Source organism: Epinephelus fuscoguttatus, linkage group LG10, assembly GCF_011397635.1.
Source record: "Epinephelus fuscoguttatus linkage group LG10, E.fuscoguttatus.final_Chr_v1".
NCBI classification, from domain to species: Eukaryota; Metazoa; Chordata; class Actinopteri; order Perciformes; family Serranidae; genus Epinephelus; species Epinephelus fuscoguttatus.
This window is the reverse complement of record NC_064761.1, coordinates 6,239,820-6,265,116: the sequence shown is the minus strand read 5'-3', so window position 1 is coordinate 6,265,116 and position 25,297 is coordinate 6,239,820. Positions and strand designations below refer to the sequence as shown.

Genomic DNA, 25,297 nt, shown 5'->3' with positions numbered 1-25,297 from the left:
ATCCCATCCACCCAGAGCCAGTTTCTGTCACATTTATCACAGAGGAATGCAGCTCATCCTGTGTTTGACAGCACTGAGTATGAGTCAGTCAGTATCAGTTACCTTGGACTCTTTCCTCCAGCTCCTGTCTGGAGTTCAGGATCTGGTCCATGTCGGAGTGGATGAGCACCTCCTGCTGCCGGACCGACGATCGACATTCCTCCTTAAGTGCTGAAAGTCCCTCCATCAGATGCTCCTGGATCAGCATGTACGCTGCCTCCACCGTCTGGCCACATTCAGTGAATTAATCAATCACGTCATTTCAAAATTTAAGTTTTCCAAATCATCCACTCTCATGATTTCTCACTGCTTGACTAAATGAAGTAGCTCCACTTGAAGATTTACAGAGCCTTTGTTTATTGCAGGGAATGGCCTACAGCATGAATGTATAATGTATCATTTCATTTGTAACTGGGCTAAAATTATGAGCACAGCAAATGTATTATAAAAAGCTGAAACGTACATTAACATTTTTAAAAGGCACTTCATGTGCCATTTTGCAAATGAAAACAATCATTTTTTATTTGCACTGACGGGAAAACAGCAGCATCATCAGTTATAGTGGATATAAAAGTTAACGGTGTGACTCACAGCGAACCAGACTCTCTTCTTCTCTGTCTTCTTGGCTTTGAGGCGAGGCAGCATGTCTTTCTCAAGAGACGGCAGCAGCTGCTCCATCACCACATTTGCCATCACCTGAAAACGCACAAACACAACTGAAATGATTTGTCTTTGAACTGTCATGGGCTAAGACTCTATTTCGGCACTAAAATTTGTTTATAAAACACAAATTTATTGAAGAATATGAACTATATCATAGATCTAGACCTATAAATCAGCTCTCACAATAGCTTATTGTAAATATGAATATATGAATTAAACAAAACTGCAACACAGCAGTGCCAAAGGTTTGAGGTCATTTAGAAGCGGTGACTCCATTAGAGTTTTTCCACCAAAGAGCACTGTCAAGTTTCTTTTTACACTGTAAAATGTCCTAATTAGTATGTGTCTTGGTCACAGATCTTAAATGGTATCAAAAATTGTTCACATGGGTTTATTTGACCTTATATATCATTCTACTTAATTCAGACCTGTCATCCTCATTCATGGACACTTTTTGTGCCTTCTAGTGGTAGTAGGAGCACAATACACTAATCCATGTGAAAATAAGATGGCAGCTATCTCTGCTAAGTCAATCTGCAGCCGATCCAAACACAAAAGTGGACAAGGCCCAAAACCTGATCACATTTTATGGTCAAAACTTGTTATTTTTGATTAATAAGGTTTGTAGTTTGCTATGTCAACAAATTCGACTATTTTTATCAACAGTAACAAGCTAAGATGCTGTTAATTAGGAAGTACTAATTTGAAGACATTGGGACTTTATTGTTGTCTTGTTTGAGGACATTGGGACTTAAAATGAGCTGTGAGACCCCAGTCAGGCCCTCAAGTTTGTCTGATTAGAATTTGATTACATAACATAAGTTAATATGCAGTATGTAAGCACAGCACTGACTGAAGGATCGGAGGTCTTAAAATTGGATTGTGGTGCAACACAGCTTTAAGATCTGCCTCAACATTGTTACCATTTCCATTTATAACATGCTGTTGTGGTGCTTGTTAACAAACACATTTGGAACAAGAAAAGACATAGAAAACATATATGTGCTCAGTACTGCAGCTGTGGTTATTAAACCCAGTGAAACTGTTCATGTTGTTTCTGCTGCCAACATTTCATTCATTCCTCTCACGTCCCAGCTCTGAGTCGTGGGCGTGTGTGTGTGTGTATGTCAGATGAGAGCTATGTGCAAACTGGGAAAAAAAAAAAAAAAAAAAAAAAGCCGGTGAGTGAGTGTAAGCATGTGTGCATATTTTTACTACACGTGTATGAACTGCATGCTTGAGGCAGAGAAAACAGGAAATGTCTGACTTACTGCTTAAACAATTTGACATTAAATGGGGTGTGTGTGTGTGTGTGTGCTTCCCGCTAGTCAAACTTCCTCTCACCTCCAACAAATTGTGACTCAACACAATGTAAGCGAACAACACCACAATGAAGCATTTACATTATACATTATGTGGGAGGATTCCTGCTCTGCTTTAAAGGGAGCACAGAGGAAGAGAGCAGGAAGCCCAGCGGCAGGGCAGAGAGCACGGGGAAGGAGCAGGAGAAAAAGAGAGTGAGCAGGACAGTCTGAGTGAACAGACTGTTGGAAGATTAAAGCAAACAGAGTGAGAGGACGCAAATGAGCCGTGACTCTGATTAGTGCACACCCTGCATCCTTTCATCATGTACACGATGGTCTGTAAACAGGGAACAGAGGAAGCTTTTCTGTTGTTTTGTCTCTGAACAGCAGCATATTACAGATGTGAAATCAAACAATGATGGTGAGGTTTTAGGACTGTCAGCTTTAAAGATACAGAGACATTAAAATCATATTGCAAAAACTTTGAAAGAAATCAGCAGCCAGATGCATTAAAATGTTAGAAAGCAAATAAGCATGATGCACAAAGTGTTGAACTAATCCTTTATCACTATCACTACACAGAATTACATCAAGACCAAACATATGATAACGTCTGATCTAAACAAAGGCTTTCTGTTTAAAAGGATAAAAAAGAAAATAATAATAAAAAAGAAATACTGAAAAAAAAATCTCAGTTATCTGATCTCTGCAGCTTGGATCTCATTTTAATCACTGATGACACATGAACTATTGTCTATCAAACAAATAAATTTGATCCTGCGGGTGACTAAAAAATTCATGAAACAGCCGTGAGACCACAACAATATAAAAACACAAAACATGGGACGTACCCTGGAATCACTTCCGATCAGCATGTCCCAGGCCTCGTACTTGTCTTTGTCCTGCCTGTAGAGCTGGATGGCTTTGAGGAAGGCCTGCACTTCACATGTCTTCTTCTTCAGGAAGTCTGACAGAGAGAAAGAAGACATCAAGACATTTAAAATACATATACACATACAGTGCATACATACAGGTAGGTTTAAAACTGCCAGAATGTGTCCTCAGTCTCGAGTGTGTCCGCTTCCTTATGCAGTGATACATTTGGTGAGTGTAGTTTGGCAGAAAGAGAATAGTTCCCAGAGGAAACTGCTCACAACAAGGTCTGTGGATTATCCTGAGTAACCTGGTTATGCTTTCTGGAGACATTGCTGTTGAGTTTTTCAAATGTATTTTGTGCTGCTTTGAGCAGCACAAGCTGAATGACATCTAGTTCCATTATACTGTAGAGAGAAGGCAGACATCTCTAGGGGCGATATCTCCAACACTCAGCAACTCACACCAAAACAATCAATTAATAAACAGCTTTACAGGTCAAAGGAAAAATATGTCATTTTGATTTTAAGGCGAACTGTCCCTTTAAGCTGCAATGTGAAATAAATCTTCATCAACTCGCTCGGCTGCACAGAGCAGAGATGTTCTGCTTCAACACGATCATGAAAAAGGTTTCGTCTCTGAACCTCGGAGCTGGTGTGGTGAGTCTGTTGCCGTGGCAACTGTCGAAAGTGGTTCAAGTGATACTATACAGCCAAAAGTCCACCGCTCAAACAGCTGTGATCAGTTTCAGTTCATTCAGTCAGTTCAGAGTGATGACGATGATGATGATACAGTGCTGTTACCGCTGCTAGTCATTTTTTATCAATATAATACTGCTGTAAGCAGGACAATATTATTCCATATTAGGGCTGCAACCAGAAAGTATTTTCATTATCAATTAATCGACCTATTCTTTTCTATTTAACTGATTAATCTTTTAGTCTACAAAATGTCACTTAATAGTGAAGCTGTCCACCCGAAATGTCTTCAAATGTCTTCTTGTAACCCACCAACAGTCCAAAAACCAAAACATATTCATTTGAGTATCACATTAGCATCAGAAAACCAGCAAATCCTCACATTTGAGAAGCTGGAACCAGTGACGTACTGGTATTTCTATTTAAAGAAAATGACAAAATCCACTGATCAGATTGTTTCAGCAACTAGGATCTTAAGTCAGGTTTTTTGGCTTTTATGAGTGAAACTGTGAGACCTCAGTTTTGAACATCAGTACCTTTTTGATACCAAACAAAATATATCCATAACATGAAATATCATAAACTGTAAAGTCTTAAAAGCTGTCAGTGAAAATCTCATCTGGTTCCTAAACTTGTTGACAGGTAGTGCCTAATTTAAAGGATCTCTATACGACATTTAGAGCATATCTGTGATTCAGAGTCAGATTCTGACAGTCTGCACACAGTTCCCAACATGGAGGTGACAGAGCGAGCAGCTAGCAGCAAAGGGTGCTAACAACAGCAACAGTGCTGATAGAGCTAACCATGTTAACCATGCCACTGTTCCAATATCAGCGGTAACTACTGTATGAGCGCAGTGCAGAGTGCATAAGCTGGCCAGTGGGATACACACGCAGGGACTCACATGCACTAACATGCCCAAGCAGCCGGACCCAAAAACGAGAACAGAGAAGCTTGAATTACAACCACTGAGGGAGTGTATATCAATGCTCTGAATATCATATGGCGCTCATTTAAGCCAGAAATCGGCCCATTTCAGACTGCATTTAATTTAGTAAAGTTCTTTATTTGAGAACTTTAGTTCCTTTTGTTAAAATGAAAAAGGATTTTGTAAAAAAAAAAGTTCCAGCCGTAAGCTATCAAATAAAAAAAAAGGCAAAGTAATGATTTATTATTGGAACCAGTATCCCAACATGTCAAACGATAGCCAGCCTTAAAACAAGAAAAAGACAGCTGCCATGGCTGTATTGTAGCAGAGGGTGGTAAACCAACTGTAGATTTGTTTGTATTGAGAGCTACTGTTTCGTCTCGGAGCTTCTCACCTTGGTTCTGGTGTCTGATGCAGTCTGACAGGATGGAGAGGAAGGCATCCTGTTTGGCCTGCTGTTTGAAGCAGAAGTAGGAGTCTCTCCTGTAGGGCAGACGCAGGTAGACAGGGAACTGTCCAGGCATTCCCGACAGAGGAGGAGCAAAGTCCTCCTTCACATCAGTTTCTGAAAGCAAGAAGATCAGCTGATGGTGAGCAACACACTACATGGAAAAGGTGTTGTTTTAGCCACACTAGCAGCTGTGATGATTGGTTGGTCGGTTTGAGGTTCAAGTTTTGTACAAATATTAAAGCTGCAGTAGGCACTATAATTTTGGTTGAAATAACAAATTCTGACTGTTGCATGTTGCTAACAATATTAATTGAAAATTAAATTAGATCTGATAACTTTAGGGGGTTAATTAACTAATTAATAAATCATCCTCTCAGTCAGCTCATGCCTCTGACTTGCTGTCTTTAGTTATATTAAACACAGCTTAGAAACAGGCAAGTGAAAGCAGGTAGGATCAGGTGGGCTAACACAGGTTAATCCAGGTGAGCCCTCTAGTCTGAAGGCAGCACTATTCTCAGTCTGATCCTGTCTGCTTCACACGGCTAAAACTGCACAGTAAATCCTTTGGAAACAGATCCTGCTCAAACCTGCCTGCATTTCCAAAGGAAACCAGTTCTGCAGCTGGACACTCAGCACAGTGATGGATACAGGCTTGAAGGACAGCTCTGAAAACATCTGCATGTCTTTAAGCCTCATTACTCATTTAATTTTTTTCAAAGAAATAAAACAATTTAAAGTAGATTTTTTTAACATCTAAAAGCAGTTTTGTGCTGCCGGAGGACACACTACAAGGAGTCCACATAATTAAAATAAACAAACAGTTAAACTACATTGTTTGTTTTTAAATCCATGTATAAAACTAGTGTTTCATGTATTTTTAAATGTTAAGTATAAATACACAGATTTGTTGTGAGGGGCTAGATCACGTATCACTTGGGATGCACGATATATATCGGGCTGATAAACTATCGGCCAATAACAGGACATTTTTATAATTATGCATTATTCTGATAATTAACATTATAGCCAATAAATAGCACCGACAATAAAAAGCCAGACGGCTTTCAGTGACTTAACCAGGGCAGCATCTTCACAACTTGACACAGCGGGTGGCTGTATATGTACTTTTCAACTTGGTTTGCAAGCTGCCAATAAACAGAATATAAGAACAACAACAACTGCAGCACGCTGTCTAGAGTGCAAAACACGTCGCGGTGTGGATGTCTTTCACAGTTCCAGAGGAAGACTACAGGATTGTGCCGAGGCTCTGATCTTCAACCGGCTGACACCCCACCAGATCAACAAACCTCCTGCAGCTGTTAAATAGGCTAGACAGAGCGCTGAAGGATCATCTCCAGTGTGTTAGCATGAGCTAACTAGCAGCAGTGGCTTACATCCAACACTGAGCTTTTAAAAGGCTCGACTCTTATAAACTTATAAATAAATTGCTAAATGTGAACTATGAACTTATAAAAAACCACTAGCCAAGTGATGCTACAGTTAGCAATTATTAGTTTCATTACATGGCGCCCCAGTCTGGAGCACAGCTCTCTCTCTCTCTGTGACTGCGTGTGTGACACAGCCGCTTGTTTGTCTGAGTTCAGTGTTAATGTGTGAGGTGAATCAATGCATCACCAGAGTTGGGTTACAAAGTAACGCGTTAGAGTACTTTTATTAGTTTTTGCAGTAACGAGTAACCTAATGCGTTAGTTTGCTGTTTGAGTAATCAAATACTTAAGTACATTTTCAAACAAGACATCAGTTACTTCTGTTACCTTTAGAACGCTGGTCCTTCAGCTCCAAAACAGCAACAGCTGAGGGGCTTTTAATTTGAAACAAGTGTTGAGTTTGAAATGTCGGTGCGATATGTTAACTTTACAAAGACAATGGAGCGGGTAAGAAGTAAATATATAAACACACAGAGGGATTAATAAATAAGGGACCGTCTACAATGTAGCTTGTTTCAAATGAAGCTGGGAGCCTCTGCGGTTGTGGTGAGTAAAAGCCCTGCCGCTATTTGTTAATGTTATTACTTTATGTCCGACCGTGAGGATGTACCATTGTTTGCTAGCTTGATGCTAATGACTGTAACATTGACTCAGCGGGTTGACAAAGTGCCTCTGCTGTTTCACACCATCATTTCCCCCTTTTACTCTGTGTGGTAACATCCCTAGAGGAAATATTAAAAACGCTGGGGTGTTGTTGTCATACAGTTGTCTACAGCAGCAGATCGTTGTGTGTTTCTACTGGTCAAAGTGACGGCTGTGATGGGAGAATTGGATCTCAGTGAAGGGCAAGTGGTCCATAACTTTAATTTTGGAGACAAAAAATGTAGGCTTAGCGCCCTGTGGTCCATTGCCCAATAGGAAATGTAGAATACTCAAAAGAACTCAAAAAAGTGCTTGAGTTACTTTTCTCAGGGAGTAACGTTGGAAGTACTTTTAAAGTAATTGAGTTACTTTACTCAGGGAGTAACACAGTAAAGTAGCTGGTTACTTTTTTAAAAAGTAACGCAGTAACCCTTACCCAACACTGCGCATCACTATCTTACTTGTTAGCTGTAGGTCTTTTGTGGGACAGTGAAACGGCACCTGGCTGTGTTTATAAAAATGCAGCATGACGATATAAATATTACATACACCAGATGTGACGTGGACTTGTTGACGCACATTCAACCTGTTCATATGAGTCAGCTGTCTCTGTTTGTCTCTGTTAGTAGAGACCCCACTCTGCAGTGTAGTTTATACCGCAGAAAATCTTCCTCTTTTCTACAGCCTATTATTGGCAGGTATGAAGAGTCAGAACTGTTCTTTGCTTTTGTTGTGTTAGCAATAGTGATGTCAGTTTGATTTGCTTAGGTCAGGGCTATGGAATATTAAATCATCCATATTTTCTCACCACATCTTAGCCTTTCTCACCCTCAGGTGTACATAAACTACAGGTTATACATTTCTTTTTAAAATGCAAAATTTTTAGTTATCGGCCATGTGAAGCAGACTATTATCCTGATCAGTTGAAAAGGTCCATATCGGTGCATCCCTACTAATCACAATTAAACTCCTTCTTTGCGTGAAGCCTGTGTGTGCCTTAAATGTTATAACTAAATTCCTTCAGTCCTCCTTGGCTCCTCAAACTCCCACCTGAGCTGCTTTTAGCTTTGTTAAGCATCCGTGGGTGGGAGTTTGTTGTTGAAGATCACAGTAGAAAACACTTTCTTCAGGTTTCTCTTCTCTCAGATTAAGATACAAGGCTTAAAAAAAAACAATTTAATCAAATATGCGGAGAAATTACGGTGAGCCCAAGTTTAAGAGCTGCTTTGTCTTCTTTGCGTGCAAAAAACTCTTTGAATGCAAAGTGATAACATGATAACGTGTTTGAAGTCTTACTGATAGATGGTGATAATTACTAAGATAGTAACTGAACCTGCGATATTGAAAATCTATATTTGGAATCATTTTCTCTTTAAATGTCGAGAAATATTTCAGAATATTTAAGTGATTACACATTTAATTTCTTACTGCAGCATGAATTTTGCTTTACATTAGATTAATCTCTCAAAAATAAATAAATGCATCAGACTTATGAATGCGCAGTTTCCCTGTTCTTTCTGGTTTTGTAATCTTCAACAACCAGGTGAGCAAAGCAGATGGGTAAAGATTTCCAGCATCCCCTTATTAGAGCATGTTTGTGTGCAAACAGCCAAATGTCACCATTATGTAAGAAGCTCATCCTCTGCAGAGGCGACTGGGAACTGTTAGTACACGTACACGTCTGTTTTCAAAACACCCGAGGCTGGAAGGACCCTGATAATTGGTCTGTGGTCAAATACCAGCAGAGACAGTTTGTGTCCTGAAAACACACAATCTTTCAGGACAGACGATCAGAAGCAGGACTTTAAAGCCTTCAGATACATTAGTGGGGACAACTTTACAATTTTTGTTAGTGGACATTAAAGGGGACCATCATCTAAATTAACAATTCCAATATTTTTTTTATCTCTCTCTCTCTCTCTCTCTCTCTCTCTCTCTCTCTCAAAGCTAGAAACCGGAGAAATATGTCTCAAACTTGTGATGTCATAGGGTATAATGTCTGGAGCTGCTTCATAGACAATGAATGGGAGCCTGATTTTGTGGACCCCCAGAGTTTGTTTCCTTTTTTAAACCCAAATGAGCTTTATTCTATTGTAGTGTTCTCAGTTCTGAAACAGAAAATGTACCCATATACTCAGAATATTCCCCTGGGTGCTCACAGTGTCATCCTTCACCATTCATTATCTGTGGCTGCAGATTTTACGTGACTTGTAGCACTCTAGTTTTTTTGGATTTGGGAGAGAGTTGTGCATATTACTAATATTTCTGGACTGTCTTAGACCATAGGAACAACATGGATGAATTTTTTTTAAAAAAAGTTCCTGATCCTCTACTTAAGTAAAAGTCAAAAATACTAAATGGTAAAATACTGCATTAAAAATAAAAGTCCTGAATTCAACATTTTTCAACATTCAACTTTTTTTAAAGGGCGGGTCATCTGGGTTCTCGTGTTGTTAAATAGAACCTTCCACTCAGCAGTAAGCAAAAAGCAGTAACAGAGGTTACAGCCACAGATGTATAATAATACCTGATCCTGGATGCCAAGATGGGGCCTATTCATTCTAAAGGAGTTGCTTGTCTGGTACATACACCAAAAAAAAGTTTCTAGCTTCCAGGTTTACTTCCTGCTCACTGAATACACGCAGTGGCGTGTCTCCCACAGGCCTTGCCCACAAGATCCCACTCAGCTCACTGACTTTATATTCTGATGATATCACGCACATAGACTTCTCAATATGATGATGTCAGGGATTTTTAAAATTGCTTTTCTCAGCTCGATTAAAGTTTAACACATATAAACCTCCATGGATCAAACATTTATAATAGAAAGAGACATAATTGACCGTGTTTGCAATTCGAGGTGTCCTTTCAGCAGTTTTACAGACATGTCTTTTACAGCAGTCTATAGTCTATGGGGAAAATGCTTTTTGGGTCACGGGGGATCTTTTTTCGCTGCAAAAATGTAAAAAACTGGCTGCAGGATTGCTGGTCTACCCACTGCTTTGATTGTTTAGTTTGTTTAAGTTATTGTGACTTTAGAAACTTTAGAAAATGACACTGTGCAGAGACCTACATCAAGTCACATAGAAAAAAGGTTTTAAAAGGGTTCTGGAAAATAGCAATTTGAGGCCACAATATACATATTTGAACCATACCAGCAAAGTGTAGTTAAAGTAGCAACAGTAAAAGTAACTCCTTATGCAGAATGGCTCCTTTCAAAGTGTGCAAAGTGTAGTAACAGAATATCTTTTTTCCCCGTTTTTATCACTAAGGAATACATGTAAGACAAATTCACTGATGGAGTTTGTCCGTGTGGAACCCATTTCAGATACTTTGTATACTACTGGGTCAATATAGTTCTGCATTACATCATATATTTTTAATGTTTAAAGTAACTGTAAGTGCCAAATAAATGTAGTGGAGCAAAAAGTACAAATTATTAAGCCTTTTACTCACTGCTGTCATCAGGGAAGCATTTGTCCACCATGACCATGTACTTCTCTTCTGTGGTCAGAACAGTGCCCCCTGTAGGCAGCAGCTTCTGGCGGGGAGGGGCTCCTTTAACGAAAGACTGATGGGAGAAAAAGAATAAATGACAGCAGAAACACCACAGATGAAACTGTCCTCATTGTATGGGAGTGTAGAATTGTGGCCAGAAATGTGGCCAGTCGGGATTAGACCGTCACGCTCACCTCCAGGCTGTCGTGACACTCCAGGCAGTAGTTGGCTCTCACCACAACGTACCTCTCCTTCCACTTCCTGGTTTCATCAAAGAAAAGGACACTCTCCTCATAGAGCACCTCGGCCTCCTCGGGAGTCTCCTGGTTAACGCACACACACAATATGAACAGACAGCTAAACACGTGGCAGGAAACTGATTCAGTCCTCTGAATTCTGTCTGCAGGGAACATCCCATTCTTTATATACAAAACCCCTAAAAACTAGAGATGCATCATATTGGATTTCTTGCTGACATCCAGTGCCGATATGTAACCACTCATTTGATGGATAACTGATAGCCATATTGATATATCCACTTTTTTCCCAACCTAATTTTAGTGATCATCAAGTCTCCTCTGTAGTGGAATTAACATCATATTATGCATGTATGTGACCGTTCTTAGCAGCTATGACCACTTAAGATTTCCAACCCAGCCCTTATCCAGAGTAACAGGGACACTTAATCTGATAAAAGACATGCTGCTGTTTAATTTTTAAAGCAGCACAACAATGACATCTCAAAAGCCTGGACAAATAAAACAAAAACATGCACGGCAAAGTTCTGCAAGAGTGAAGGGCTGCACATAGGTAAATGTGAACACTCAGATACATTAACGTGGTTGTTTCTTTTATACTTGAATGTACTGCATTTATTTTTGCCTCCATTTTGAACCCACCTCCAGGCAGGAGGAGGAATCAGACGTTGAGACATTGATGTGCACCTTTGCATAGGCTTAACTGCTGAGGGACTTTAAGTGCTATATCGCAGGCAACTGGACTCGCTTGAGTTTCAAGCATACAATAAGATTACCATGACCTGGATGAATCTTCACCAACATCTTGCTCAAAGATTGTTTTGTGCTCAATGGTGAAGTCTTAAGTTTCCCCACAAGAAATCAGTCTAAAAATAGTGCTGAAACTGTTTAGCTGTGTGATGAGACAGAGAGGTGACTGTTCATTCAAAAAACAGTGTCAGCTCTTAAAGAGGTCAGTATAGATGCTGTTATAGCATCAAATATATGAGAACTGGAGAGAACTTCTTCATTGAAAGAAGAGCAAAGAACAGCAGTGAATGTTTTTCTTAATGAAAAAGATGTTTTCACTCTTCTCCTGACTGACTTCAGCTTCCATGATAGACTGTGATAGACGGTTTATCCCATCACCTGCCAAGTATTTTTTGAAAGTGCCCTTTTCCAAACAGTTTCCGATGAAGACTTTCCCAATAGTTCTGTGTATCAAACCATCTGGCACATCAGGTTAGTCTATAATGTGGGCAGTGCCAGTGACTGAGGTAATGTTCTGGGTCAGTCTGTTTGTTTGTTAGTCAGCAGGATTATGGAAAAACTACTGGCCTGAAATATGGTGGAAGGCTGTGGCATTGGCCTAGGACGAGCCTATTAAAGTCTGGGCTTTGAATCACAAGGAGGATATACAAATTATTTTTCACTTTCGTTAAGTTTGCAAGATAGTGGAGGTCTGTGCTCTCAGAGTGCACTTCTAGTTAGTTGAATGTCTTCACTGGTTTGGATAACTGGGACAACAGATGATAATGTACATTGTTTTCACTCCATTCATTAGTGAGATTAAGTTCAAGTTAACTAAATTCTGTTTTTGTAATTCAGTTGAACTGACTCTTCTCTGCCTCACACAGCTGGATATTGTCACAGATGTCAGTCACACCTGCACGTGTGCTCACTGGTGCAGTTATTTTGCCAACCCGCAACCAAACCTCTGATTCATTCGACCTATTTTGACAGAGTGAGTGCTGGCTGAGGGGTCTGGAACAAGTTGAAGCATTGAGACACGTACCCTCTGTTTGAGCAGCTGTGTGATCTTCTCTTTGTGTTGCTCCAGGTCATCTTCTACCTGAGAGAAACGAGCCACAGAGAACTGTTTCCTGTAGTACGGACTGAACTCTTTCAGCTCAGCCTCGACTTTGCCTGCAGGAACACAGAGAAGAAAAAGAAGAAGAAAGAACAGTCAGTGACTGATTTTATTGGGAAATAACACAAACAAACTAAACTTTAAAAGCACTGGCTCTCCTTGAGGATGGGTGCTGAGTACTGAGCCTGAGTATTGAAGTTGTACTCCTGATCAGGTTTCAGCTCAACAATAAGCTCCGGTGTGGGCATGTTGTTACAGGTAGAGGATGAAATACGATCCAGGAAGTCCAGTTTGAAGGATTCATGAACACATAAGAAACACATCTGTTCTCACCTGAGACCAGATTCCATAAAGAAGGCCATTCATGGCACAATCTGTTTTGTAACGGACTAATGTTGTAGCTCCATTTCACAATTATTCTAGCACCCTTTGCTCTCTGCACCATTGCACTGTTGTCTTATTGTCCACAAATGTCATTGTTGTTGTCTTACATACAGTATATATATATATATATCTGTGCATAGCTGTCAAATGTTTCAGTTTTACCTAGCATTTGCCCAGTTTCTCTCAGTTTCAGGTATTTGTTATATGCTTTATGTAAATAAAGCATAAAATTGTGCAGAAGTTAAAATATAGGAATAAAATAGGGTATATACTAAAAGATTAAATATAATACTGCTCCCTAAGAAAGGGGTTTGGGAACCACTGCTGTGGGTCCTTGACCATTCTCTTGACTCTACATACACAGTTAAGTCGAGCTATGGTTGTAGGTCAACTAGGCCATTTGATTGGACTACTGTCCTTGTCCTAGTATACATGCATGTAAGGGGAATTGAACATTGACTGAAGTATGTCCAACTCCACTATGATAGGTGGCAATATGTCCCCTTCCAGCTGGTTAGTATTGGACTTATCTCGCTGGTTGACCTGTTACGTCACAGACCAAACAATCGACAAACAAGTTAGCTACGCTACCGTGCAAAGGCAAAAGGCCTTAACTTCAATTTTGGCGTAAATGAGTTATTGTCATTTTTGGAACAATAAACATCAGTTTATCATGTGGACAAATATCTTGAGTCAATTTTGTTGTTTTTTGGAAAAAATAAGATGTTGTTTTTGCCGTAACTTCCAAAAGTCGAGAGAAAGCCAAGGCAGAAGCCTGTAACATCAGTTGCGGTTCTTTGCTTTTGTTCCGCGGCACTCTAGAATGCGCGAATTAAGTTACGGTACTCTGCCTTTGTTTTGCCAAGCACCAAAGTGAAGTTACTGTTTACCGCGGTGGAGTTACGGTGTTATGCCTATGTATTATATGTGATTAAAGCACTTCTGACACACACCTTCAATACTTCAATAAAGTGTACTTAACAAGTGTATTTAACAAAGGGCATTGCTACATACTACTGGCATAGCCAAATCAGCCGTAACTTTAATGTAAGAAATAGGAGGGAGGTAAAGTGTTATTTTATTTCAAATTAGTACAATGATGAGGTTTTAAAATGATCCAGTAATGTACTGTTGCAACCTTCAAACGCTCATTATTTTTTATTTTTAATATTCTGTTTATGTAATATTAAACCTAACTAGACAAAAATCACTAAATTTTAGTTTAAGGTTATCATTGTCATCACAGGAAAATATTATACAAAGTGATAAAAATCCAAATGATTTTAAAATAAAATAGAAGTTAAGGTATTTTGCCTTTGTATGATCCATTATTGTTCTGCAGACAATGCAAAGGCAGAATACAGTAACTTCTGAACAAGAGTCAAAGGTCAAGTTTAAGCTTAAAATTTTTTGCTGGATAAATAACTTCATTTATAAACAACAAAATGCCAAATGTCCAATGTTCTACCTACAACTCATTTGGCGGGACAACAAAATAACTTTAAAGTCATTTTTCTCAGTTTCACACTCTGGTGAGTTAAGGTCTTTTGCTTTTGTAGGGCAGTACGGTTGGCCAGCGGCAAACTGGTACCATGGTGGACAATTTACAGCTCTGTACGAGAAGACCCAGCACGAATGGTGATTCCTTGTCCGTCCAAAAATGCACGGCTCTGGATGTAGATTGCGCCATATTGTTAACGGTTTCTTCTTCTGTTACGCATTTAATGCTATTCATCTCCTGGGTCAAAGACCAGGGTGGAAACAACTGTGGAGCATGCGCAGGGTCCCATTGACTGTATACATGCAGGAGTAACTTGACTCCCAATCACATTATCTAGGTGTGTTAGTCTGACTTTGAGAAATTCAATTTCAACATGTTCACATGCATTTTAGAAGTCCCGTTTTAGTCAGACAAACACAATAAATCAATTTTCTCTATTGTCATGTAGACGTACTGACTTGTCTCCAACGGGAAGATTTACTGCTTTTCTCTTTTTAAATCATTATATTGTGAATGTGTTGTGTTTCGACAGTTGGTCGTACAAAACTAAACAAGAAGGCTCTCAGAAATCATGATCTGACATTTTATAGACCACTCTAAATGGTTCATAAATTCATTGATACTCGCTAAATTGCACCCTACATTTGACCTCACAGACTAAACAGTTAACCTGTTTCCCTCTGCTCCCAGTCTTTATGCTAAACCAGGCTGACTCCAACAGAAGTGAGATTAATATCCATGTGAACATTTCACTCTCAGAAAGAGTATTCCCCAACTATTTCTTTAAGATTCATTTACATAAAAAGAACGACACTCAGCCATAAAAACTAAAAACAAACCACATGGAGTTGGAAGTGAAATTGTCAAAACTGCTCAAAACTTTTTGAATGTCTGCAAAGCTCTGCATTTGCCAAAAAAAATACACACGCACACACACACAACAGCACTTTCTAAAAACAAAACCTGAGCTCATCTATACACTCATTTTCCATCTCTTCCTCTGTGCTGAGACATGCCAAATCTTGCCAATCTTGTTATCCAGCCTGGATAACAAACACCAGATGATATCACACTGTAGCCGAGGTGATCTCTGCATCATACTGTAATCAGGTCACTGTGGCTGCTCTTAGTGTTTCTCTGGATCCCGTGAGTAACTTCTATCCACATTACAAGTGTCTAATCAGGCTCCATGTCTCTGTCCAAATCTCTGAGGCCATTCTCACTACATCAACCAGATCCTTTTCACTTTGTCCCCCCTCCTCAGTCCCTCCTGTGGTCTGTCAACCTACGACTAGTTGGCAGTGCATTCACATGATTACTGAGAGAAAAGAGAAACTTCTCTGATTTCACTCTGTTCCTGCTTAAACCAGGCCAGATTCCTGACGTGGAGGGATTCAGTTTCTTGGGAAAAACAAAACAAAGAATAAAGCTCTGTCAAAGTCACTGCAGAAAGTTCCCCATTTTCTGTCTTCTCTCTGCACGACTGCAAACCACATCACTGGGACAGAAGATAAACAACAACAACAACAACAACAACAACAACTTTAAATGAGTATTTATGCTGCCTTAAATGCTCAATATCCACAAACTATTAGAGGTAATTCCCAGTGACACGTCCTCCACTTAATGGATAAACATGCCTGAGCGTGTGGCTGCTGTTTATTGTCTCCCTCACTGTACAGTCACTTAATGTCGGGGGTCGATGAGCTCTGTCATTATCTCTCTCGGATGTTTTACAGCAGGGATGATGGCACGGCGCCACAACAACCAGCTCATGTCACTATGGAAACAGAAGCTGCATGCCTGGGTTAGAGATGAATTGAGAAAACAGAGTTGAGAATTAATCTACATGTGGAGTTTCTGAAGCTCAGTTATAGGGCAGAGAAATAGGGACAAAGTCTGCAATGTTAACAAAGATAATCCCTTTATTTTTTAGTTTAAAATTCCACTTATTTAACCATGAAAATGTATGTAATTGTAATTGTAATGTAATTAAGGTATTAATTTGGAGTATTCAGGGGATAACAATGCATTGTTACCTCTTCAATTTTAAGAGGATAATTAATCAAAAAATTAACACTTACAGTAGGTATTCTTAACGGATTTTCTGCATGGTTGAAGGGCCTTAAACACTAAGAAATCTTTATTTTTATATTAAGGTGAAAGGTGAAAATATTTACCTTTTAAAAACTTCTTGAACCATGATATTCAATTATAACCCCTTACTATTTCATGGCCCAATAAACCACACCAAATATGGGGCTAACTGTCAGATTTGCCCCTTAAATTAAGATCTATTTGAAGTTCATATTTGAGGTGGCTGTGATATCATATTCCATATACTATGAGGGTCATTAACTCCCTAAAAAACTCCTTAATCGATGCAGAAAACATATTAAAGAGGCATACATCAGTTTTTCATTCATTTAATCAACATAACCCTATTAAATGCTTTGATTGCTGACTAAAAATCCCTTAATGTGTGCTTAACTGAATCCTGAAAATATTTCAGACTCCGAATGTTAACCAAACTCCCAACTTTAATTACACCACAACTGTTTTAAATTTTTTTAAACTTCACATAATTTGTTGATTTAAGGCCTTTAAATTAAGGTGTTTTTAAGATGTTTACTTCCACTTTTCTAAATTAAAGGACAAATTAATGGATCTCGGGCCACAATACCAATCATGCAGCCTCCTATTTAGATGAATGTGTTTGCTTTGTGTTCCGGGATGAATGAAAGATGAATGAATGGTAGTTTAAAGGATTGTTGTTCACAGTAAGGCAGAGGTTGTTTCTTCTTCAGCAGCTGCAGTCTGAAGCTGGATGACGGATCTCAGGGGACCTCCTTGTTTTTTCCTCAGTTCTAAACAATGTGCCATATAAAAGATTAGCTCCCCACCACCCACTGATCAGCTAATCAGAGTGGATATCCTGCTCCCAGTCATGGGCTGTTTCTATCTTGTGATGGGATGGCATTTCATCAGTAAATGGTGATGTCGGAGGGTCTGCTGTTTGTCTGAACAAAAATAAGACACCTTAAACAAGATTAACATCTAATTTTCTGTAGATATTGAGGGGGAGAATCTAAATGTTTTGCTGACCTCTTACTTTTTCATTAGTGATAGCATCAGTCCAAAAAAAGAACTGGAAGATGAACCCTTTCGGTTGTAGACATTCGGCTGTCAGAACAAAATATCCTCTGTACACAGAAGAGATCTAAATCTAGTTTAAAGGTTCCTTTAGGGGTAACAAGATTAATATGACAGATTTCATGATTATTACCAAGATCTGTTTTTAAAAAGCGAGGTACTGGACAGTTTGACTTCTTTCAGCCTCTATAATATTTCAGTAAAACAATCTGCACAGGAAAAGCTCTTTGGTCAAACCTCTCACATCATAAAGTTGTACAACAAAAAAACCCTTAAACCCTTAGATTTACCAGCTAACTATCTCAGGACAGGCACGTCCTTATGTGTCCTAGTGCTGGGTATTGTTTAAAAAATTACAATGCTAGCACCAACACAGGTGCCCTCAGAGTACTACTGATAGCAATGGAGTACTAAATTTGATACCCGTGTTGTGAATGTATCGGTGGCATCTCGACACACGGAACTGCTAACTCCAGAAATCCTCATTGCTCAAGTTCAGCTGCTGCTGCGGGAGTGTAAGCTCCGCGTCTGGAGACAGTTGTGTTAGCCTTACACAATTTATGTTACATAACAGTTAATATCTGATTTAATGACAGAGCCAAGCTGTTTAGCACTGAGTTTGTTGAGACCGGTTATCAGCTCAGTGTTGGATGTTAGCCGCTGCAGCTGTGTTAGTTTGGCTAACCAGGCAGATGTTGAACTGACCATTCACAAGGAGAAAAGCAGCTCTGAGTCCGAAGACGTGAGCAAGAGAATCTTTGCTGATCTGGCGGGGAGCTGGGACTGTCTAGGATCCACCCCCGCAGCAAAAATTAATGAATGTAGGTATTGTTTGACTGGAGACATTTTGAAACTACTTGGTACTGGATTATTTCAGTTGATACCTTAAAAGGTATGGGTTATAGGTTGTTGTAGGAGCTTGCATATCAAACAAGCTGAGTGGTTGCTCCAACTTTATGTTGAGAGGCAGGTTTAAAATCGAAACAATGATATTTTACTCCAAATCTGCATAAAAGTACCAGCAGTAACCCGTTAGCACAGAGGATCTATACAATCAGTGCAGTTTTAAGATGGGCATCCAAGATTAGAGTCACCTATTCAGTATCTGACCAAATGTCTCCCCTTCTGTTCCTGAGATATGATGTTAAATAATGGCCCAATATAGTGTTTTTGCAGAACATTATGATGTCACAGTGAGGTTGACCTTTGCCATTTTGGATATAAAATGTCATCACTGCATCATTTTATCCTATTAGACCTTAAACTCAAGTTTTGCCACAGTGACCTTGGACCACCAAAATCTAACCAGTTTATGGCAAGTCCAAGTGGACACCTGTGCCAAATATGAAGAAATTCCTTCAAAGTGATTTGAGATATTGCGTTCATGAGAATGAAATGGACACGAGGTCACAGTGACCTTGACCATTTACCACCAAAATCTAACCAGCTCATTGAGTCCAAGTGGACGTTTGTGCCGAATTTGAAGAAATTCCTCAAGGCACTGCTGAGATATCGCGTTCACTGGAATGGGATATACTGTACATACAGATGCACAGACATATGGACAACACAAAAACATAATGTCTCCAGCCATGGCTGTCACAAGCACGAAGGCAAAGTAACAAGTCACTGACGTACAAATGGAAAATGGACGGTCCGCCCCATGTGCTTCAACTGTTAATGCAAAACACTCAGGGATCACTTAAAGTCTTGTAACTTAAGTCTTGTCTTGCATGGTGGGGATGACATACAGCAATGGGCCACAGGTCAAACCCCAGCCGCTGCAAAGGACATAGCCTGTATGGGGCGCACACTCTACCAATTGAGCTAGAGTTAGACATCATCCCATTGTCTTGTCAATGAACTAATAGCTTTTCCTTGAGCACTACAAACTTTACATTTTTATTCCTGCTTCTGGTTTGGATCTAAGGAAAAGCTCATTCAGCGCTGGAAAAGTAAATTTCCTGGCTGAAAATACACTGTACTGAGAAAGACAAGAAAGCCATCCAAAATTATTCCTGTGTGCAAATCATTTTGCATCCCCAAAGATATTTCCACAAGGACAACACCCAGTCCTCCACAGACTCTGACACAAAGAGTCTGCTTATGTAACTGTCAGTGCAGCCTGCTGTCTTCTGCACAACAGCATCCAGTCAGGTTGGAGGTTAACCTTTTTTCCAATAAGCAGTGAGTCACTCAGGGACGATCAGAAACTCTTACACACACTAGAGAAGTTTTATTCTCCTGTTTCTGCTCTGCAGCTTCAAACCCTGAGAGGACTCGGCACAGAAAATGGATTTTATTTGTCAGCTAGTTCAGTCTTTCAGAGGTTTGGTGTGCTCTGGCTGCCAGCTGTGAGACACATACGTTTTCTGTTATAATTGACTCATTGTCTGCAATCTGAGAAGCTGCAGCACAAAATTCAGGGTGGAGGAGGAACTACTTCTTCTCCAGTGAATCCTCCTCCTCTGAGTTCATCTTGGTTCAGGCTCCTCAGAGTCAATTTGAATGGGTCGTGACGTTGGCCCTCATCTGATCGCTCTGCTGCTGTTTATGCAAAATATCTCCAGCCGCTCTTTGTTTAATGTATTCCCTTTTTCAGGCTAAGTGGTTATGCAAAAACAGAGAGGTGGCCGGAGGAGAGAGAAAAGATTCAGACACCTTCAGACGGCCTTTATAAAGTGAAAAATAAACAAGATTTGCTGATCAATAATATCACTTTGGAGAAATAGAGAATACACATGCAACCATTAGTGGTTTATTTGAATAAAATCTTTTGTTGCAATACATGTCATTTTATCATATGGTAAATTTTACAGAGAATCAATTCAGAAACTATTCTTAGAGAAAATTACTCAACAGGGGTGCCTGTTTTTGATTGTGGACATGTTGGCGAGAGAGTGAGAAGACAATTTTAAACATGCTGGAGGCCTTGGCTTTTACAAAAAGTCAAACATATGGTCCACCCGCCTGCCCACCTTCCTACAGTCCCTAAGGAATCAATTTGGGGTTGGATAACTTGATATTTCATATACAAAACAATCAATTATTCATTAAAATAATCACAGATTAGTCATGGTCATTGCTCTGTTTTGTTGCTGTGTTTTTAGGAACAGTTCTTATTAATCAGCATTACTGTAAATGAGCCAGTGTAAGCCATCTGCCTGCTTCTCATTTGCTGTCCCCTGGCTCATTAAAACTGAATGTTGTGCAAAGTGGCGAATGCACATTGTAAAGACGTTATATAAAACAAAACAGACAAAGACAAACGTATCATAAAAGCAGCAAAACTGGGTCTTTCACAGCAAATTAACCACAGCAGACGGACCTCGCCTCTGTCACATACAGCCACAGCCACACGACAGCAACTGGCACATTAATGTGGTTACTAGAGTGATGTGAAGGTGGAGCCTGAGACTGATTATGTGGGTGACCTCATGCTCACAGTCAGATGTGTGTTTTCTTGTCTCATTACTGAGGGGTGGTCCAGCCTGTAAACACTGTGTATGCACTTTGAGAACAGGACAGTTAATACAGATACAAGTTGCTTAGATGCTCTTATCCTGCAAGCTCATCCCACAGCCCTAACACATACATCAGAGCTTTTCTAGGCTTCATGAAGGTTTTATTATCAATAAATGTGTATGGTTTCAAAATTTGGATGTATGCTGAGTGACTATCTCTCAGATATTTGGTGCTTTTTACCCACAGCAAAGCCCCATATAGTCATATAATGTCTCACTAATTAATGTTCTGCCTCCATTTGTCATCTGCACCTGCTTATCCTGTGCAGGAGCCAATCCCAGCATCCACTGGGAAAGAGGCTGGGTACACTCTCTAAGTACAGGCCTAACAAGTATAAATAATCATTTACTCTCATATTCACACATACATGCAGTTTAAAGTTTCCAGTTCACTTCAAGCTGGGCCTTCAGATCATTGAAACCTTAAGGACTAAACTCCACTCACATAATTTATATTTTCATCAACATAGACAGATTTATGTGTCTTGACAGTGAGAAAAGAACAAATCACTGACTGACCGAAGAAAACACACTGAGCTAGAGGTAGACTACGATCATGAGTTGTGCCACTAGGTGTCCTTACTCCAAAGGAAACACTATTTCTTGCATGGTCAAGCACCAAACTGTAAATGGACATCTATCAAAAACAGTTTGTCTGGCTAATTTATGCTGCAATCTGTGCAGAGAAAGAAACAAAACAGTAAAACAGCTGAGTTGAGATGAGACAATAGCACACTGACTCACTGCACACCACGCTACTTTCTGCTGCTTTCAGACAGTTTCAGACATCTCCCACCACACCACGTCAATAGTCCAGATTTTAGTTGTAAATGTCAAACATGTTTAAAATTATCTTAATAAGAAAAATGGCAAAGATTAACACCACACAGTGTATGATTTTATCTTCTGACTCCCAACACCCACTGAAGCAGACAGGAACACACTCAGGCAATACACCCAAAACATAACTGTATCTTATTTGGCCAAATTTGATGTGTGTCCCCAGCTTAATCCACAAGTCCTTGCCTGTGGGGGAAAGTGGGAGCACCTGAGAAAACCTACGCTGATATAAAGAGCTCCACAGAGAGCCCAATGAGGACACTTTTGTAGTGAGCTGACAGTACTAACCACTGAGACACCTTACAGCAGCTCTTTCCACATATCAACAGGGGATTTTACGTAGATGCAGCACCATTTGTGGGCCAAACTGCCAGCAAGTCTGACTCAAGGCTAGAACACGTCTTTTCAGTCTGCACTACTGTAACCATACATTAAGGTCATTTGCGTGGCAGGCTTTTTTGAGTATAACCCACCAGCATCATGACAAGAATTGGACCAACCAATCAGCTTACTTGATGCTTATGTCCACACAATGTATTGCCGATTTGCGGGAGGTGTGGACGTCAGCTCCTCTGCAGTCATGTGAAACCTGCTGCCACCCATAACAGCCCTCTCTAAGTAGGCTTGTAGAGACATTTACATTTATTCTCAGAAATCATCACTCCTTTCTTAACACATCCATGTAGAGTTGAGTCGCTTTCCAGTTTTGTGGGCTCAATGCACAGGCATAAACTGGTTTGGTTTCATGCAAAGCAGCTGAACTTGCATTTTTCATTATGACATGATCTGGCAATTAAAAAAGTAGCTTTCATCATCAACCTGTGCCAACGGAATTAAGGTGCTATTTCCAACTCAAATAACATTAGTAATAAGCACTAGGATGATCTGTTTATTTATAAATGGAGTAACAGAGCCATTAGTATCCAACAGGGCCATAAGCCAAGCATTCCAACATGAAAGAGATCATATTTCAGTAGAGGTGGGAGGGGGGATGAGCGGTGCAGAATGTGTTTGTGGACTTGAATGTTCATGTATTTTTTGGGGTGACTAGAGCAAACATGGCAGAGTTAGTTTCTCAAGAAAACTTTGCTGTGATTCAGCTGAGTGACAACTTAAACAATAACGGACAATGTCTGACTGTGTGCAGTATGTTACACCTGTTACACCTGTTGCAGATGAACAAGAACATAAATCCTGAAGGGCCACACCTGTGAACTAATCCATGTTGTAGGTGTATCTTAACTATGAACCCACAACCTGATCCTGCAGTGTGTGAAGGATATCACTTTTCATTCAAATTTGTACTGCTTCAGTTAGTTACATGCAGAAGACACTGAAAATGTGTTAAATATAGTGATATACAGTTGAAAGATTATAGGTTATCATCTCGACATCTAAAAAACTTCAAATCTTACAAAACTGCATTTGTTGGTACAAATTTGTTTCTTTGGGTTGCTGTCATTCCAAAGCAATGATTACAGTACCATTAGCTCTATTAATATACTTACTGGCATGTGAGTATTGTATAAAGACAAGCTTGAAAACATGCTGACCTAAGCTTCAACTGAAACATGTTGATATGCAATGGTTTAGTAGATTAACTATGAGTGAGAGTTGTGCACAGTAAATCAGCAGCTCGACTGAGACCTGCGCTCCTCCACTTTCAACGTATAGAGCGTCAGACAGTAGGAGATTAAACAGTTAGTGCACTGAAACTCATAGACGCAGCAGGTTTCATCACCAAATGTTTAGTCCTCCATAGATCTTTATGTTGGGCCAATAAAGTGGAAAATTCAATTAAGTTCAGTAGTTCCTGAGTTATCAATGGAAATGTTCAGAAATTCTCTCTTACAAACACAAACAACTCTTCTCTTGTGGATGTTAATTTTTCAACATGTGGGACTTAAATCTATCACCTGATTTTTTTTTGATTTCCTGCGAACAAACAAACAAACAAACAGGGCTGCAATATTGTAGCATTTAGTATAAATAAAATGAAAGGTTTCCTGTATGTTATCACAGAGGTGGACCCAGGGCTGCTGCTGGCCGTTTGGGTGTCCTGGTGCAATTACTTTGTTACGAGTTCTTCATCGATGTCAGTGATAGAAAGACCTTGAGATGTTACTGTCCCATTGTTGAACCCAGGCATGTTTTAATGAGCTTAGATTTTAAAAAACTTCACTCAGCAGAGGCAACCGACTGTATTAATAACTCTAATATTAACCTATAAGTGAGAGCGCAGTGCTTGGCGAGCTTGCTCTGTACTGTAGCTGCACTGTGTTCACTGAAACCATCAGCAGCACAGCTAAAACCACGTTGTGTCTGAGAGGGCCTTAACTGGGAGAGTTAATGCAAGACATAGAATTCATTTTGATGATGACCATATTGGTGCCCCCTCCAGCACTGGTGCCCTACGCACAGCGCGTTCTGCACGTGCTCTTAGCGGTGGCACTGAGTGGACCCTTTTTTTATGAAATAACACATTAACTTTCAGGTGATGCTGTGTCACACAGGAAATGCAGCAGTTGCTCAGGCCGTAGTCTACTGACTGAATTAATCTCAATATCAGATCTGGGTGCCTCACCACCTCTGCTCAACCTCTGCTAAACAATTTCATGAGGGAAACCCTGAAAAGCACAAACTAAATTAGGATGGCATGAGACAGCATCTCGATGAGATCTGGGTCCATAAATAGCAAATTCATCCTTTTATACCTTCGATGTTACACTTATTTAGGATTTGTAGAGACCTTGCAAACACATGCAGGACATGCAGGGCAGATGTGGCAGAGCTGGTCAAGCACCCAAACAAGAAAAATGTAAATACACAAAATTACACACACATTACCAAAGCAAAGTCACTTCCTCTTCACACACTGAATTTGTGCAACACATCACACCGACAAAAGGTTCAACCTCCACAAATATGTAGTTAAGATTTATTTATGAAAATGTCTGTATTGTGATGTACCAAATATGATTACTATACAAAACTTAAAATATAAAACTTAAAATATAAAATTTAAACCCAAGACACACCTGTGTGCCACACCTGTCAGGTAGATGGATTATCTTGGAAAAGGAGAAGTGCTCACTAACACAGATTGTGACAAAATTGTGACCTAAATTAGAGAGAAATATATCTATTGAGTGCATAAAACAGTCTTAGATCTTTAACTGGGAGCATGAGCAGAAGCGCATTTAAATTTTTGTTCTGTGTATTAAGGGTTTAAAAATCAGTGATGA

General features: G+C 39.7%; 1 protein-coding gene across 1 annotated transcript in view; it reads right to left on the bottom strand.

Moving 5' to 3' along the window:
- niban1a (niban apoptosis regulator 1a) overlaps positions 1–25,297 on the bottom strand; it is a 45,372-nt gene that overhangs the window by 6,306 nt on the left and 13,769 nt on the right. Inside the window, exons 2-8 of the mRNA XM_049588029.1 lie at positions 12,576–12,706; positions 10,739–10,867; positions 10,503–10,617; positions 4,900–5,070; positions 2,858–2,973; positions 631–735; positions 103–265 (exon numbers count right to left, since the gene is read on the bottom strand). Coding sequence (XP_049443986.1) covers positions 103–265; positions 631–735; positions 2,858–2,973; positions 4,900–5,070; positions 10,503–10,617; positions 10,739–10,867; positions 12,576–12,706 — 930 coding nt within the window. The remainder of the gene's footprint in view (positions 1–102; positions 266–630; positions 736–2,857; positions 2,974–4,899; positions 5,071–10,502; positions 10,618–10,738; positions 10,868–12,575; positions 12,707–25,297) is intronic.